Here is an 18,357-nt window from a genome sequence, read left to right as displayed (position 1 = left end):
AAGTTTACATGTCGTAATTCTTGAAATTCTGAGTTTACATCTCAATATTCAGTTTTGTTTCCGCCACAAAATAATAAAACGACTTATCTCGCAATTCTGATGTTCTTACTTGCAATTCCAAGTTTACATCTCGCAATTTTTTTTTTGTTTCCGCCACAAAATAAATCAAAGCGACTTTTCACCTCACAAATCTTACAAAGTCTGAATTGTAATACAGTTGAAGTCTAAAGTTTACATACACCATGCAGAATCTGCAAAAAGTTAATTATTTTACTAAAATTTAAGGGGCATCATACAAAATGATTTATTTTTCATTAACCTGAATAATATATTTTACACAAATACGTTTACATATAGTCCACAAGCTAAAAAATATATAGTTTGATATAATGATAGTTGTTCATGAGTCCGTTAAATTGGCAGCTGTTCTTCAGAAAAGTCTTTTAGGTACCACAAATTCTTTTTCTTTTCTTCTTTAAGCATTTTTGTGTATTTGAACCCTTTCCAACAATGACTGTATGATTTTCAGATCCATCTTTTCACACTGAGGACAACTGAGGGACTCATATGCAACTATTACAGAAGGTTCAAACACTCACTGATGCTTCAGAAGGAAAAACGATGCATTAAGAGCAGGGGGTGAAAACTTTTGAACAGAATGAGGATGTGTACATTTTTCTTGTTTTAACTAAAAAAATTTTTTTCATTGAGTACTGCCCTTCAGAAGCTACAGAAGATACTGTTGGAAAGGGTTTGAATACACAAAAATGCTGAAAAACCAAATAATTTGTGGGACCTGAAGGATTTTTCTAAAATAACAGCAGGCAGTTTAACTGTTTGGGACAAACAAGGGACTCATGAACAACTATCACGAAACAAAAAACAGCTGTGGATAACAACACAGTATTAAGAATCAAGCGTATGTAAACTATATACATTAATATTATTTACTCTTGTGGACTATATGTAATCGTCTTTTATGTCAAATATCTTATTCCAGTCAGTACTAAACAAAAAAAAACAAACAAACATGCATTTTGTATGATCCCTCTTATTTTAGTAAAATCATTACAATTTTGCAGATTCCACAAGGTGTATGTAAACTTTTGACTTCAACTGTATATAAACTCAGAACTGAATTGTGAGATAAAAAGTCACAATTATCTTTTGTATTTTTTTTTATTCTATGGCGGAAACAAGCTTACATGCTTTTCAGTGTACTACAATAAACGTATTCGCCAAACATCTGAATCAATAAGGGCACCTGGGAGGTTTAAGGTTAAAATTGGTCCAAAAAATAATAAAGAGGTAGTTTAAATGAGAACTGAATGTGTTTATGTCCTAATCCCGACTGGAGAGCAACGAATAGAAGGGATTTCGGTAGTTTTGCAAGACCTTTTTTGAAGGTTGTCTCACTAACTTAATTCTAAAAAAACAAAATAAGAAGCACCGTTTTAGATGTCAATTCATCGTGAGGTCGGAAACAGCTTTGACTGCACTAGAAGCTTAAAAACTGGTGGAAGATTCCCTTGAACTACTTTTAGATGTACAGTAAATTCTTGCACGGTTGCTTAACCCTCCACAGGCTGTGTGCATTTTGAACACTGTTCCTCATCCTTGGGAATGAGCAAATCGCACAGAGCCGCTCGCACGCTCATTCTGGGCTCCCATGGGGAACCCATGTTGAAGTTCTGGTAGCCCTGACACACGCCCAGCCCCTCCAAGTCCAGCAAGAGTGACACCACATCATCGACTGTCTCGAGGCAGGTGGGGTGGCGCGAGTAGATGGCGTGCATAAGTAGGAGAGGCTGGTTCTGAACGCTGACCTGGTAAAAGAAGCCCTTCTCGATCTGGACCACTGTGTCGGCCATGGTGGAGATTTTGGAACACTGCAGGAGCTGGAGGACCGGGCCTTTGGCCATGACGGCCACCCAGTGAGCGGGCAGCACCGTCTGGCCTAGGGAAGTGAACAGCTCCATCAGGCCTTGGTCTCGGTCGCAGTCGCTCTCTCCTCCCGCCAGACTGAAGATCTGAGTGATCTACAAAAGCAAATTCAGATGATATTTGCATGATCTGACATAGTTAGTAGCTACAGAAATCATTAGGTACTCACCTTCAGTCATTACTTACTCACCCTCATGTTGATCAAAATCTGTAAGACCTTTGTTCATCTTCGGAACACAAATTAAGATATTTATGATGAAATCTGAGAGCTTTCTGAGCCTGCGCAGACAGCACGGCACTACCACGTTCAAGGCCCAGAAAGGTAGTAAGGACATTGTTAAAATAGTCCATGTGACATCAGTGGTTCAACAGTCATTTTAGGAAGCTGTGAGAATACTTTTTGTGCACAAAGAAACAAAAATAATTATTTTTGTTTTCTTTGCGCACAAAAAATATTCTCAGAGTTTCATAAAATAAATGATGTCACATGGACTATTTTATTGATGTCCTTATTACCTTTCTGGGCCTTGAACATGTCAGATTTTTTTTTTTTTTTTTGTCTGTGGAGGGTCAGAACGCTCTCGGATTTAATTTGAAATATATCTTAATTTGTTTTCCGAAGATGATCCAAGGTCTTATGGGTTTGAATTGACATGAGAGTGACCAATTAATGACAGAATTTAAATTTTTGGGTGAACCATCCCCTTAAAATCATCATATTCATTTCATCTTGAATGGTTTAAAATAAGGATTTATTTTTAAGTATACAACGGATGACTTACTTAATTACTAAATGTCTGAATTTCACTGTATACAGTAACAAAATATCAAACCAAGTGGCATTAGGTAGCAAAATATGAATTAACTTTACTTTTTTAGTCATTCTTTGTGTTTTGGTGATTTTTTTTTTTAGTGAACGTATGAGATTTGTTTTCCTCATGTTTACAAAGGTTTCAGAATACAATTATGAACATTGATATTGAACATTGATAACTATGAACATGATCCACTAACACTTTACAATCACAGTGACAAAAATGCTTAGTCCTTTTAATAAATGATAATACAGACATTTTTCCTGAACACGGAAGCCAGTCCAACTCTTAACTTAAAGAATGCTTTGCATTTCCGGTCTCCATTGTTTCTAGTCAAATGAGCGTATATTCCGAGCTAATAATCTAATGTTAAACCTATTAAAATGTTTTAAATCACAATGACCGTCATTTGTCATTGCTTCACTTTAGTGAGCGTGTAAATGACACAAAGGTGCGAACATTAGCTACATTAAAAACAGATGGACGCTATTTGAAAGGGTTCCTATGGAGACCAGAACAGAAAAGCATTCAATCTGATGTTAGAATTCGTAATGGCGGCGCTCATCGTTTACCCAGGAAAAAGGTCTATAATGATGTTCAAGTTTGTCTGAAAATAAGCCTGTGCATGCAAAAGAAAGAAAAATATTAAATAAAATGTATATAAATTAAATAATAAATGTTCACTTCAAATGTTGACTACTGTATACAGTCGTGGCCAAAAGTTTTGAGAATGACACAAATATTAGTTTTCACAAAGTTTGCTGCTAAACTGCTTTTAGATCTTTGTTTCAGTTGTTTCTGTGATGTACTGAAATATAATTACAAGCATTTCATACGTTTCAAAGGCTTTTATCGACAATTACATGACATTTGTGCAAAGAGTCAGTATTTGCAGTGTTGGCCCTTCTTTTTCAGGACCTCTGCAATTCGACTGGGCATGCTCTCAATCAACTTCTGGACCAAATCCTGACTGATAGCAACCCATTCTTTCATAATCACTTCTTGGAGATTGTCAGAATTAGTGGGGTTTTGTTTGTCCACCCGCCTCTTGAGGATTGACCACAAGTTTTAAGATCTGGGGAGTTTCCAGGCCATGGACCCAAAATGTCAACGTTTTGGTCCCCGAGCCACTTAGTTATCACTTTTGCCTTATGGCACGGTGCTCCATCGTGCTGGAAAATGCATTGTTCTTCACCAAACTGTTGTTGGATTGTTGGAAGAAGTTGCTGTTGGAGGGTGTTTTGGTACCATTCTTTATTCATGGCTGTGTTTTTGGCCAAAATTGTGAGTGAGCCCACTCCCTTGGATGAGAAGCAACCCCACACATGAATGGTCTCAGGATGCTTTACTGTTGGCATGACACAGGACTGATGGTAGCGCTCACCTTTTCTTCTCCGGACAAGCCTTTTTCCAGATGCCCCAAACAATCGGAAAGAGGCTTCATCGGAGAATATGACTTTGCCCCAGTCCTCAGCAGTCCATTCGCCATACTTTTTGCAGAAGATCAATCTGTCCCTGATGTTTTTTTTGGAGAGAAGTGGCTTCTTTGCTGCCCTTCTTGACACCAGGCCATCTTCCAAAAGTCTTGGCCTCACTGTGCGTGCAGATGCGCTCACACCTGCCTGCTGCCATTCCTGAGCAAGCTCTGCACTGGTGGCACTCCGATCCAGCAGCCGAATCCTCTTTAGGAGACGATCCTGGCGCTTGCTGGACTTTCTTGGACGCCCTGAAGCCTTCTTAATGCAGTGGAAAGTTTTTTTCGGGATTAAGTTAATTTTCATGGCAAAGAAGGACTATGCAATTCATCTGATCACTCTTCATAACATTCTGGAGTATATGCAAATTGCTATTATAAAAACTTAAGCCGCAACTTTTCCAATTTCCAATATTTATGTAATTCTCAAAACTTTTGGCCACAACTGTATATATACTATATACTGTTAAAAAAGTTAGTAAGATTTCAAGTAATTACAGTAACAAAATTTAATTCAAATGAAATAAATGTATAAAATTAATAAATTAATTAAAATCATGAGAATTAAAGTAATTATACTTTTGTTCAGCACGTATGCGTGAAACTGATTAAAAGTGACAGTAAAGGATTTCTATTTCTTTCTATTCAAAGACTAAAAATTGTATCATAGTTTCCAAAAAATATGAAGCAGTTCAACATTGATAATGACAGGAAATGTTTTTGCTGACCAAATCAACAACGAATGATTTCTGAAGAATCTTGTGACACTGACTGGAGTAATGCTGAAAATTCGGCTTTGAAATAAAATTTAATTTTCAATTATATTCAAATATAAAAGAGCTTTTTTTAATTGTAATAACATTTCACAATATTACTGTTTTTACTTTATTTTTGATCAAATAAATACAGCCTTGGTGAGCAGAAGAGACCTCTTTCAACTTTTAGTGGTAGCAGTGAAGACAGACTCACCACAGGTGTGGGCTCCTGGTGAGGTTCTGGCATGTGTTGTTCTGCGATCTGAGGTTCTTCTGTGTAATGTGACAGTGGTGATCCCACTCTCACCATCTCAATCTGAAGAAAACCGTTCTGAGTCATATCGTCCCCCATCGGCAGAGCGCTCATGACCTCACCCATCGGCACCGGATTGCTGTTACACAGAGGTACTGATCCAAGCATATGAGGCACCGCCGGCACGCCCGACATGTTGTAGTATAATCCCTGTGGACAAATATCAACTTTCAATGGCCACCAATACAAATATGCAATGTATGCAATGAATGTTGCTTAAAAAAAAAAAGCATCTCCCAAAAGCATAAAATGATAAGAAGACCTTTAAGGGGAGACACTGCAGGCAAAAACAGTTTTTTCAAGTTTGAGATTTTGGGCTTTTTGGTTTTTCATAAAGTGTTAAGTGGAAAGAAAACACCCAAAAGACACTGATGTGTGTTTCTTTTATAGCACTTTATCTATTTGTGTCAATAGATTTCAAGTACATTACATATTTTTAAAGGCCATTTTCTCAAATTGAGTTTTTTACCTAGACTGAAACATAAATCTCCACTTGAGTTGCACTTACACACACCAAACTTTACATTTTTATTCCTAAATATATCCTAAAGGTTTTTACAGAGGGATTTGTTCACATACAATTTGCCTGATTTTATACATCATTTTATAAAAAAATAAATAAAAAAAATCTATCATTTTCTGCCTGTTCTAATTATTTTCTGAATTATGGAGTGACAAAATGAGATACCCAAAATTCCTTCAGTAAAAACATTTGACGCAAACAAGAATTATGAAACTGACTTCATCCAGTGTTTAGATTTTTGTACTAGAAATATATGCAAATTAGCACATACATTCATTATACAATTCCTTATTTGCATATCATATTAAAATGTAACATTTTAAAAAACTTGTTATACAAAACATTTTTTGCATTTAACAAATGTAATCAATCATCTGAGTAAGGTGATAACTATTAGTACATTTTTTACCCTATTCAACCGCAGTGTCTTGCCTTTTTTATTATTTTTACGTAAGTGTTGTTATTAATCTTAGAGCTAACTTGTTCATTTGACGGTTTATACGTCTTTTTTTAATGCCTATGAATTAGGAAACTTATTACTTAACCAAGGCTGGAAAATCTTACCTGAGCACCAAGTCCAGAGGTGTTTGCGTACATCTCATTAGACACCATCACTGACCCCTCACTGCCCAAAATATCAGGATCCTATAAAAACAGTTAACAAAACATTTAGCAAGATAATATAACATTGAATATAATTAGTCAAATATTTAATAACCTAATAAATTACATGGTTGATGGTGACTTTCTGTTGCAATTACTTACAGTCTAATCTCTTAAAATCAAAATGACCATAATTACTGACAAAATTCTGACTCATAAAAACCATTAACGTAATTGTTAATCCCATATCCACGAATATGAAACAAGTTCAGAAATTAATGGCAGGTCTGATGTCTCTCACTTGACTATTCTGATGCCATAAAACCAAAATGGCAGCAGCTTCAGCGCTTTTTTCTATAATGGCTGTCCCACAGAAACTAATAGAAGCTCTAAAGCTGCGAGCATGTAATTCGTGTAATTCCATTTTGGCATGAAAGCAGCATAAATCTAGTTTTAGTGACTAGCTGTGCAATATTTAGAAATCAGAACCTCCTCTCCGTTGGACGGTTCGTCATCCTCGATCACAGCCTCTACGAACATGTCTTCATCATCTTCCTTAAAACTGTAATTCCATTTGCTTTTTCCTCCTGTCTTGCCATTCATTTTATAATGCCCCAAGTCGTCTTCATCATCATCAGCATCCTTATCAGACACTTCCTCATCATCCTCCCAGGGGTTGTCTCTGAATTTCCGTTTTCTCGGTGGTCTCCCACGCCTCTTGAGCTTGGGCTTCACATTTCTCCTTCTTCGTGGAAGAGATTGATTTAGCATTCCCTGCATGATACGATAAGACAAGAAACATCTTGCAAATGTGTATGTGGCATATGGTCAGGTGATAATCTTACTCTTGATTGATGCCATTAGATGTTAATCTGACAAATACATACATTTGTTCTTTGACCATGAAGAAGCTTGGACTGAAACTTGCACTGCCTTAAGCGACATTTCTGCCTTTTCTTGTTACTGCCACCAAACTTGGGCTTGTCCATGCAGAAATCACATTTGCCACAGTCATCTTCACGAAGACAAGCAACACATTGTCGGCACATCCTGCGATTGCGCTTCTTTGAATTCTGAAATCAAGAGTTGACAGAGAAATTGTATTTTTCTGTTAAATAATTAAAGGTCTGAAGATTATGTCATATGTGAGCTGATCTTTTTGACATGCAGTAAAAACATAACTAAAGCTTTTAAGTGTTTCATGAGTTCAGCAATAACCAGGAAAAGAACTTTCCCTGTCCAATTCATAATGTTTTAACTATGCAAATTTTGACATAAAAAAATTGTCTAAAGAATTAAATTATCAATTTATATGACACATTAGGCTTTAATAGCCTATATATTGGATATAGGGGAATATAGAGCTCAGTGAGCAATTGCTGATATTAATATGGCCAGAATGATCAATGATCAATTTATCAATGAGATTTTATAACAGTATAGCAGACTACTTACATAAAAGGCTGTCACTCTATATCTTCCAATAATATGTGACCCTGAACTACAAAACCAGTCGTAAGAATTAGTATACTTGTAATAAATAGGCAAAAATTATTACAATATTAAGTGAAGATCATGTTCCAGGAAGATACTTTGTAAATTTCCTACCGTAAATATAGTAAAATTTAATTTTTGATTAGTAATAGGCATTGCTAAGAACTTCATTTGGACAACTTTAAAGGCGATTTTCTCAATACTTTGATTTTTGTTGCACCCTCAGATTCCAGATTTTCAAATAGTTGCATCTCGGCCAAATATTGTCCTATCCTAACAAACCATACATCAATGGGAAGCTTATTTATTACTTCTTTTCAAAAGATTTTAAAAAATGTACCCTTATGACTGGTTTTGTGGTCCAGCTTTAGATACGTCAAAGTAAGACTTTATAGTAAGTTTTATTACTAACAATCTGAAATTATTCTTACACCTAGCTCATAAAAATCTGTAAACATTTACAGCAAATAGACATATCATTATCATACTAAAAGGCCTTGCTAAAAAAGTATAATCTATCAAACGACAGAAGGCAGGATTTTCAACAAGAGGTTTTTCAGCAAAGTTTAAATTATGTTGATAATTTAGAGGCCTTTTTATGTGTCAAATATAATTGAGAAAGCTTTATAGGGTTAATCACATCGCATGCCATCAACATTAGCATCATTATAGACAAAAAAACTCACTCACCCAGTCATCCTCATCGTCATCACCATCAGGAACAAAATCCTACATAACAAATACAATAAAATCCTGGATTAGTATTTTAAGCACGGAATGAATCTGCCGGTCTAAAGGCTTGCAGTATGCATTAGCTGAGAAAAGAAGCTACATAAAGCATGTACACTCACCTCTTTTACAATTTTCTTAAATTTGGGATGTTGTTTCTGCTGAAGACAGAGTGACATTGTGGTTATGTGTGTGGTAGCACAGCTACTGATGGATTATTTGATGATCTTTGGCAATGCTTTTGTGTGTGCTGCAGTTTCATGTTTCAGCCCAAAAATTGTCATGAATGTGCCTATATGATGTTATGTGATTATTATTACCAGAATTTGTTTTCTTGGATGTTTTGTTTTCCCAACCTCCCACTGATCCTGCCCAACCTTGAAAAGAAGAAGAATAAAAATGCATGCAAAAGCATAATAAAAATGAAGCAAAGGAAATATAATAAACATAAAAGGAGTTATATGCAACAGAATCAGAAATAAAAAAGAAAATAAATTACTACAAAAGAATGATCAAATAAATAAAGGGATAAAGTAAAGAACACAATCAGAGAAATTAAGAATAACCTGGACTCTGTTTAGCTACTTATGGTGAGCAAACAACTGTTTGGCTCATAGATTGTGAACAGAACAAAAGGGAAACTAGGTTGTGTTTGTTCAGATATTAAGACGCAAAAGTATCGCCAAAGTACCTCTTATAAAACTAACATGAACACAGACTAAGCAATACTGCTTCACTTCCACTTCCCAATATCAACAACACCATAGCACAGATAAGTAATAAAAGCCATGAATGATTCTAGAAAAGCACAATTTATTAATAAACCAATAAAATAAAGCACTGAAACACAGGAAAAAGCATGACTCAAAATATAACCTGCCTCTAGTTTTGAAAATAGTGACTTTCCACTTTGAAATTCATCAGAGATTATTACAATATTCATAACTAAATATGCACCACTTAATTTTCTCTCTCTGTATATATATATATATATATTAGGGCCGGGACTCGATTAAAAATTTTAATCGAATTAATTAGAGGCTTTGTAATTAATTAATCGAAATTAATCGCATTTTAATCGCATGTAAATATTTGACCTGAGAACAGTGAGAATTAAGATTTTTACATGGATTTTTAGTATACCATTGAATAATGACTGAATACATAAGCTTAAGCAACAAAATATTGTTTATTTTTGTTCAACCAAGTCCAACAGACCAGTACAATATTGCCATTGAAAGTGTAGCAAGAGGCACGTTCTTTAACGAGTCTTTCATTCCGAGAACTCTGCTCTTGTGTTTGCTTAATTATGCATTTAAACTTTAATGACCAAACCTATCATTATAAATGTTGCTGCACATGGAATATAACGCGGATAACATTTAAAAAATAGTTTTTATCAGGTTACACACTGATTATTTATCACTCAAACCCCTTTCTCTACCTGTCCGTTGGTCGCGTATATCCTCCATGTTTGTAGTTTTTTAACACTTTTTATGCGTGTTTGTAGTTCTAATCGAATCCTCGTTCACGGCGCAGTGTGTTGCGGGCAATATAAGCAGTTAAGAGTGTGCATTGATCGTTAAGTAGTAGACCATCCGGGAATCTTTGGAATACTTTTTAAACATACTACGATTTGGGACATACAATACTATTTAGGACGGACGTCTTTGGCTTGTCTGAACGCTAGTTTGTGCTCCAGTACAATCGGTCCGCCGAATCTCATCTAGTGAGAAACGTTCCGCGGTGCAAAACGTATTGCGATTAAAATGCGTTAAAAAAATTTAACGCGTTATTTTTGTGTAATTAATTAATCTAAATTAACGCGTTAAAGTCCCGGCCCTAATATATATATATATATATATAATTCTGACTTTTTACCGGAAATGACACAGGCTTCTCCCAAAACATAAGACGACGAGGCATCATTGTGGAAAATATATTTCTCAGATTTTATTTACATTTGAACAAAAGTGGCATGTCCAAAATTATCCATACCCTTTGCAAACTGTCACAGTCTATGGGAAAATCCAAAGTTCTATACCATTCCTAATAGTCCAAGCTGTTCTAAAGCATCCTAATTACCCTGATTCATTGGGAACAGCTGTTTTAATCAACTCAACAGGTGAAAAACAGAAGCTCTCTGCTATTGGTTTGTGGACAGTCATGGCTAAGACAAAGGAGCTCACTGAGGACCTGCGGCTGCGCATTGTGGCTGCTCACAAGTCAGAAAAGACCATATCTAAATGTTCTCTAAAAGTTCCAGTGCAAAGTATTATTAAAAAATACAAGACTTTCTGCACTGTGAAGAGGATGTGGTTGGAAGTCAAAAGTGACACCTGTGCTGGCCAGGAGGATAGTGAAAGAGAAAAAAAAAAGAATCCAAGGATCACCACCAAGGCCATCCTGATGAATCTGGGCTCTGCTGGTAGCAACATCTCTAGGCAGACAGTCCAAAAGACACTGCACACCACTGGGTTCGACGGACACAGACCAAGGAGGACACCACTTCTCCAGATAAGGCACACAAAAGCCTGCTTGGCCTTTGCAAATGCTCATCTGGACAAAGAAGACTTCTGGTCTTGTTTTATGGTCAGATGAAGGAAAAATTTAATTGTTTGGCCAAAATGATGTAGCCTACATTTGGCGTGAAAAAAGGAGAAGCCTTCAACCCTAAGAACACCATCCCCACTGTCAAACATGATGCTGGGAACCTAATGTTTTGGGCATGTTTTTCAGCCGGTGGACCAGGGAACCTAATCACAGTAAACGGCACCATGAAAAGAACAATACATCAAAATTCTCAACAACAACAACATCAGGCAGTCTGCAGAGAAACTTGGCCTTGGGCACCAGTGGACATTTCAGCATCAACGACCCAAAACACACATCAAAAGTGGTGAAGAATTGGTTAGCAGACAAAAACATTAACATTTTGCAGTGGCCCAGCCAGAGTCCTGACTTAAATCCAATTGAGAATCTGTGGAGGGAGCTAAAGATCAGGGTGATGGCAAGGAGACCCTCCAACCTGAAAGAGTTGGAGCTCATCGCTAAAGATGAATGGGCAAAAATACCAGTGGAGACATGCAAAAAGCTGGTCAGCAATTATAGGAAGCGTTTGGTTGCTGTAATAGCCAGTAAAGGCTTTTCTAGTGATTATTGAGAAGGTATGAATAATTTTTGACATGCCACTTTTTGTTCAAATATAAATAAAAGCTGAGAAATATTTTCAACTGACTCATCTATCAAAGTAGAGTGTCAGTATATAAATGAGATACATTTTAGACATGCAGGTGAGATTCAGAGATGGAAAAATATTTAAAATAGAGGAAGCAGGACCACAACATTCATATATAGCTTTGACTAAAGGGATAGTTCACCCAAAAAGAAAACTTATGACATTAATTACTCATCCTCATGTTGCTCCGAACCTGCAAGACTTTCAATCATCTTCACGGAAGAGAAGAAACTGCTGAATAAAGTTGCTAATTTTGTTCTCTTTGCGCAAAAAAAGTATTCTCGTAGCTTTATATTACGGTTGAACCACTGATGTCACATGGACTATTTTAACATTGCCTTTACTACTTTTCTGGGCCTTGAATGTGTCAGTTGCATTGCAGTCTATGCAGGGTCAAAAAAGCTCTCAGATTTCATCAAAAATATCTTAATTTGTGTTCCGAAGATGAATGATGGTCTTACAGGTTAGGAACGACATGAGGGCGAGTAATTAATGACAGAATTTTTTAATTTTTGGATGAACTATTCCTTTAATCCAAAACCGTTTCTGCTAAATTAACTTTTAGATTTATCTGAGTGTCAAGAGTCAGTGACAGAAAGTGCAGAAAAGCAGGTCTGACAGCTTTTGCAATGACTGTCTAATGTTACATACCTTCCTAAACACAATATTTGGAGGGGACTGCTTCTTCTCTGCTGCAGAAATGAGAATTATAGACATTAGACAACACAAACCACACATATATCATACTTATCCTTTGCTGTTTGCTGAAATGAAGGGTGTAATTACAAATTCACATACGTTTCGGCCTACATCTGTAGCACACCGTGTCTCCAATCTTCTGAGCAGAAAATGGGCAGCCACAGCTTTCACATGCACTGGAGAAAGACAAACAACTCATGGTTCCTGCAGGTTTTCTTAAGGTAAATGTAAGAATTTAAGACTTATTTAAGACCAAGTTAAGGAAATTTGACGCACAATTTAACAGTTGCGTTCAAGTTTACATCCCCCTTTCAGAATCTGCAAAATGTTTATTATTTTACCAAAATAAGAGGGATCATGTTGTTACCTGAATGATCCACAGCTGTTTTTTTTCTTTGTTTTAGTGATAGTTGTTCATGAGTCCCTTGTTTGTCCAGAACAGTTAAACTGCCTGCTGTTCTTCAGAGAAATCCTTCAGATCCCACAATTTATTTGAACCCTTTCCAACAATGACTGTATGATTTTGAAGTCCATCTTTTCACATTGAAGACAACTGAGGGACTCACATGCAACTATTACAGAAGGTTCAAACACTCACTGATGCTTCAGAAGGAAAAACAATGCACTAAGAGCCATTTTTGAAGATCAGGGTAAATTTAACATATTTTGTCTTCTGAGAAACATGCAACTGTCTTCTGTAGTGCAGTACTAATATATATATATTAATAGGCAAAATAAGAACAATTTACACGTCTCCATTCTGTTCAAAACTTTTCACCCCCTGGCTCTTCATGCATGGTTTCAGTGAGAGTTTGAACCTTCTATAATAGTTGCAAATGAGTCTCTCAGTTGTCCTCAGTGTGAAAAGAGGGATCTCAAAATCATATAGTCATTGTTGGAAAGGGTTCAAATACACAAAAATGCTGAAAAACCAAAGAATTTTTCTGAAGAACAGCAGGCAGTTTAACTGTTCAGGACAAACAAGGGACTCATGAACAACTACCATCATTAAAAAAATAAACAGCTGTAGATCATTCAGCTAACAACACAGTATTAAGAATCAATTGTACGTAAACTTTTGAACAGGGTCATTTTTATAAATTCAACTATTATTTTTCTCATTTACTACATGTAAACATCTTTTATGTGAAATATCTAATTTAGGCCAGCAGTAAATAAACAAAAACATGCATTTTGTATGATCCCTCTTATTTTTGGTAAAATAATTAACATTTTGCAGATTCTTAAAGGGGGGTGTAAACTTTTGACCTCAACTGTAATCTTAAGAGAACACAATACCTTAAGTTTTCTAAATGTAAATATCTAGTTTGAAAAACTTCTTCAAACGGATATTCATTACCAGTGTTGAAGTAACGCAAGTTATGTAATCAGATTACTTTTTTTTTCTCAAGTAACTAGAAAGGTAATCCATTACCTTTTAAATTTAAAGAGAGAGTTACTTTTTCAAACAAGTAAAGCAAGTTACTTTGTTTTCACATTGATTCACTGACACGTCTTCCTGGTCCTTTTAAGGCCTGCAGAAACCCTGAACTGGATGTGATGTTATAGCATTCATGAAGACCCTAGTTAAAACTAGAGCTTTTAACATATTTCCTAGATAGTATAACATGATTTAGATGTTCACCTGAGCAGAGGAAAACTTTCCTTTGGGGTCACTCTTCCATTAAGCGTTGTCTCCGAAAAATCTGGTAAACTTACAGTCTGATCTGAGAACGTATCCTGAGTTTTTGTAGGGCTAATGGGCTCCAGAGATGGACAAAGCCACAGTCGTAGGGGCGGCTCAGTGCCATTTGTTCCAGGTCCGGTAGTGGAAATGGCCTGTTCGGAAACATTACCCACTTTTAAAACTGGAGAGTGAACAAAATTCCTTGTCACGGATGTGTCAATGCTGAGCGGCGAGACCCTTGTGAGGCGTGGCGGGCTTTGAAATTCGGTGTTGGGGGTTTTGAAGAGACTGCTGCCTCCTCCAGATGAGATGGGGATGGGTCGGGGTCTTTGGGATGTCGACGTCGGTTTGCGAATGATTCTCGGGGTTGTTCGGGGTAAAACCTCAGGTGTCCGGGTTGGTTCTGGGACGGGAATGGCAGTTTCGGATGGGAGACTTGAATGTGTTTTTTCCTGTAGAGTACGAACAGTCTACATGTGCCCAACAACCACACAGACAAGAAGAAAGTGTTAACTTTATATTAAATAAAATTCACTAAATGAAATCCTATAAATGGACAAACGCATAGGCCTAATAATTGAATTGCAAATCAAAGCATATTAGAATGAATTCTGAAGGATCATAATGATGCTAAAAATTCAGCTTTGCATCACAGGAAACAAATACATTTCAACATTTATTGCAATAGCAAAACTTTTTTTAATTGAATTAATGTTTTACAATATTACTGTTTTTACTGTATTTTTGATTAAATAAACGCAACCTTGCTGAGCATAAGAGATTTCTTTTAAAAACATTAATAAATCTTTATTATTTCAAACTTCTGACCCATAGTGCACACATATTATTCTCTCTAACAATGCAAACAAATTTCAAATCAAGACAGATTGCCACACAAACCTTATTTTTAGGGCGATCTGCATGCAATCCTCTCTTAAAATCTACACGAGTAAGTCCATGTCTAACATTTCTGGCAATGGGAGGCCGACCTCTGCGTCGTTTTACTTTCGGACTGTGAGAACATAAAAAGTAGGATAGTCAGTTTATCAACTGAACTTGATCAACAGGTGTAACATAAATGTCTAAAGACATAGATTATCAAATAAACTGAAATGTTGCTACTCATATTCTATAGCATGATTCGATACATTTCATATGCGAACAAGAAAATCTGACCCAATTGATTCATTATTTGTATATTTAATCATATAAACATGTTTCTAAATGTTGCATTTTACTAAATAATATATTTAATTTTAATTTATTAAAGAATTAGTTCACTTCCAGAATAAAAATTTCCCAATAATTCCCGAGTTTAACTGTATTGACCGTATTGAACTAAAAAAATAAGCTAAAGCAGACTTAAACAAGATGAGCATTTGAGGCTAAAAAAAATATTTAAATAGTCAATTTGTTTAGAAAATGACATTGTTTTGCTAGATAAGACCCTACTTCCTAGGATGGGATCATTTAGAGCCATTTAAAGCAGCATTTAAACTGCATTTTAAAGTTCAAACTAAGGGGCACCATTGAAATCCACTATATAAAGATAATTTCTGATTTTTTTCCTCAAGAAACATAATTACTTATCGACTGAAGAAAGAAAGACACAATCATCTTGGATGACAAAGGGGGTGAGTAAATTATTTGTAATTTTTTGTTCTGGAAGTGAACTTTTCCTTTAAGGTTTTTTTTCTTCTTTAAGGAAAACATTCCAGGATTTTCTTCACATTGTGGACTTTAATGGTGGCCAATGGTTTAAAGGTCCAAATTGCAGTTTCAATGCTGCTGATTTTGAAGTTCTAGTTTTTCGCCAAACTAACTTTTCAAACGTGATTACGCAATGTGTGAAAACATGCATTTGCATCGCAGAGCTAGGGCAAGATGTGCACTTGTGGTTAAAAAGTATATACAATTTTTTTTTTTGAAAAAATTTTCACTAGACAAGGCCCTTATTCCTCAGCTGGGATCGTGTATAGCCCTTTGAAGCTGCACTGAAATGCAATTTGTACCTTCAACACATTGGCTCCCTCAAAAAACAATTTCTTATTGACAGAAGAAAGAAAGACACAATCATCTTGGATGACAAAGGGGGTGAGTAAATTATTTGTTATTTTTTGTTCTGGAAGTGAACTTCTCCTTTAAGGTTTTTGAGGAAAACATTCCAGGATTTTTTTCTCCATATTGTGGACTTTAATGGTGGCTAACAGGTTGAAGGTCCAAATTGCAGTTTCAATGCAGCTTCAAAGGGCGTGATCCCAGCCGAGGAATAAGGGTCTTATCTAGTGAAATGATCTAACATTTTCTAAAAAAAAAAAAAAAACAATTTACATACTTTTTAACCACAAATGCTCATCTTGCACTAGCTCGACCTCATGCATTACGTAATCACGCATACGACATACTGACCCAGCGGAAGTACCGACTCAGTGTTTACACAGTCCAACACCCTTTACAAAGAAAGGTAAAACAACAATGTTGGATGATTCTGAAGTTCTAGTTTTTTGAAGATGAGTTTTTTTGCCGAACTAACAGTGAGTAACTTTTCAAATGTGATTACGCATTGCGTGAAAACATGCATTTGCATCGCAGAGCTAGGACAAGACGAGCACTTGTGGTTAAAAAGTATATACATTTTTTATTTTTAGAAAATGACCCATTTTTTCACTAGACAAGGCCCTTATTCCTCAGCTGGGATTGTGTATAGCCCTTTGAAGCTGCACTGAAACTGCAATTTGTACCTTCAACACATTGGCTCCCACTGAAGTCCACTAGAAAATCCTGGAATGTTTTCCTCAAAAAAAAAAAAAAAAAATCTTTTCGAATAAAGAAAGAAAGTAAATAATCAGGAAATTTGTATTGTGGAAGTGAACTAATCCTTTCATAATAATTCATCAACACAGGAGTTTACCTTATTTGATGCACCATTATTTGATGTCTAAGCTTTGACGTTTTGAGAATTGTTTGAGTATTGCTAGACACAAACTTTTAAATCTTCCCACTAGATGCAAAGAAAAATCAGGTATAAGCACATACACGTCATCAATGGTCTTCCTCTTGACACCTTCACCACCATCATCTTCATCGTCCTCCATTGGCTTCAGCCAATCAGGTGGCAACTCGACCGTCACCTTTCCAGGCATGTTGTTCCCCGCTGCATTATCCACAATGACAGTAACAACGTCTGCTCCAACCGGCACAGTCTCTTCCGGTTTCGTCGTCTCTGGTTCAGCTGATGCTCTGTTCAGCTCATCCGTCATATCTGAACCCAGGTCTCTGTATTACTAGTAGACTTGTGATACCAATGCTTTTGAGTCATGCCAGGAAGAGCTGAGATGTTGAACCGCCGGCTCACATTTTTAAAAAGGAAAAATGACTTATTTCATGGAAATCGGAAGTATAGATTTCATCTCATGAAGCTTGGGTTGCATCAAATGTCAAAAATCCAATCTTTTATCCATGTCTTTACAGGTTGTGAATCATCATATTATACCTGTAAAGAAAAAACAGATGTTAGAGGGGAGAAATAAACTAATTACCAAATTATAGATGCAATAAAATTAATACAGCACAGCCTGTTTTTACATTTCTGCCAACATGTGGTTATTTTTCTACGAAGACATACTGAATTTCTATACACATGAATTGTAAACCAATCACATACAGCTTAGCATTAAATATTATTTTTTACATGTATCTTTTTTTACTTGTATCATGATCTGCATACTGCTATTTTAATAAAACATTTAAGCGACAGCTTCTAAGTAAGTCTTTCCCAATGCAACGCAACCGATGTAAATAAACCCCTTTATTGAAGACTCAAGCTAGCAGAAACACGTTGGACTAGCGTGAAGGAGCATATTTATAGAACGGGGCTGAAACGAGCGGTTGCCATGGTGACAGAATTGCAGCGAGCCCAGCAGCGACGGCAGGGAGGTCGATACAAATGGGCTGACAACATTCGATATCTGCAATGCAGCGCAATTACTATGGCAAAGAAATACGCTACAGTGCAGCAAGCAGCCAGCGTTTGTTTAGTTTGTTTAATGGAAATACTTCATTTCCTGAAACCCTAATTGTATG

At 36.2% G+C, this 18,357-nt stretch overlaps 1 protein-coding gene across 1 annotated transcript; it reads right to left on the bottom strand.

The window, feature by feature from the left end:
• Nucleotides 1–1,425: 1,425 nt before the first annotated feature.
• Nucleotides 1,426–17,534, bottom strand: LOC141287749 (uncharacterized). The gene is made up of 13 exons (XM_073819882.1): nucleotides 17,311–17,534; nucleotides 15,175–15,286; nucleotides 14,233–14,744; nucleotides 12,687–12,763; nucleotides 12,540–12,580; nucleotides 8,971–9,027; nucleotides 8,773–8,811; nucleotides 8,612–8,650; nucleotides 7,315–7,500; nucleotides 6,917–7,201; nucleotides 6,389–6,469; nucleotides 5,203–5,451; nucleotides 1,426–2,039 (listed from the first exon to the last, which is right to left on the bottom strand). The coding sequence occupies exons 1-13, from the start codon at nucleotides 17,532–17,534 to the stop codon at nucleotides 1,572–1,574; spliced, it is 2,370 nt and encodes a 789-aa protein (XP_073675983.1). The 3' UTR covers nucleotides 1,426–1,571.
• Between the last annotated feature and the right edge of the window lie 823 nt (nucleotides 17,535–18,357).

The sequence above is a fragment of the Garra rufa genome, chromosome 15 (genome assembly GCF_049309525.1).
Source record: "Garra rufa chromosome 15, GarRuf1.0, whole genome shotgun sequence".
Lineage (NCBI taxonomy): Eukaryota > Metazoa > Chordata > Actinopteri > Cypriniformes > Cyprinidae > Garra > Garra rufa.
The sequence above is the reverse complement of the archived record's forward strand: the minus strand, read 5'-3'. Positions and strand labels throughout refer to the sequence as shown.

What these genes read in the sequence shown, in the direction of transcription:
- LOC141287749 (XM_073819882.1), bottom strand. Translation starts at nt 17,534, where the DNA reads ATGACGGATGAGCTGAACAGAGCATCAGCTGAACCAGAGACGACGAAA. An exon ending in CAGATCGCCCTAAAAATAAG is followed by an intron (nt 14,745 to 15,174) that starts GTTTGTGTGGCA and finishes GGGCACATGTAG; the next exon opens with ACTGTTCGTACTCTACAGGA. An exon ending in ACCAGGAGCCCACACCTGTG is followed by an intron (nt 2,040 to 5,202) that starts GTGAGTCTGTCT and finishes TTGCTTTTGTAG; the next exon opens with ATCACTCAGATCTTCAGTCT.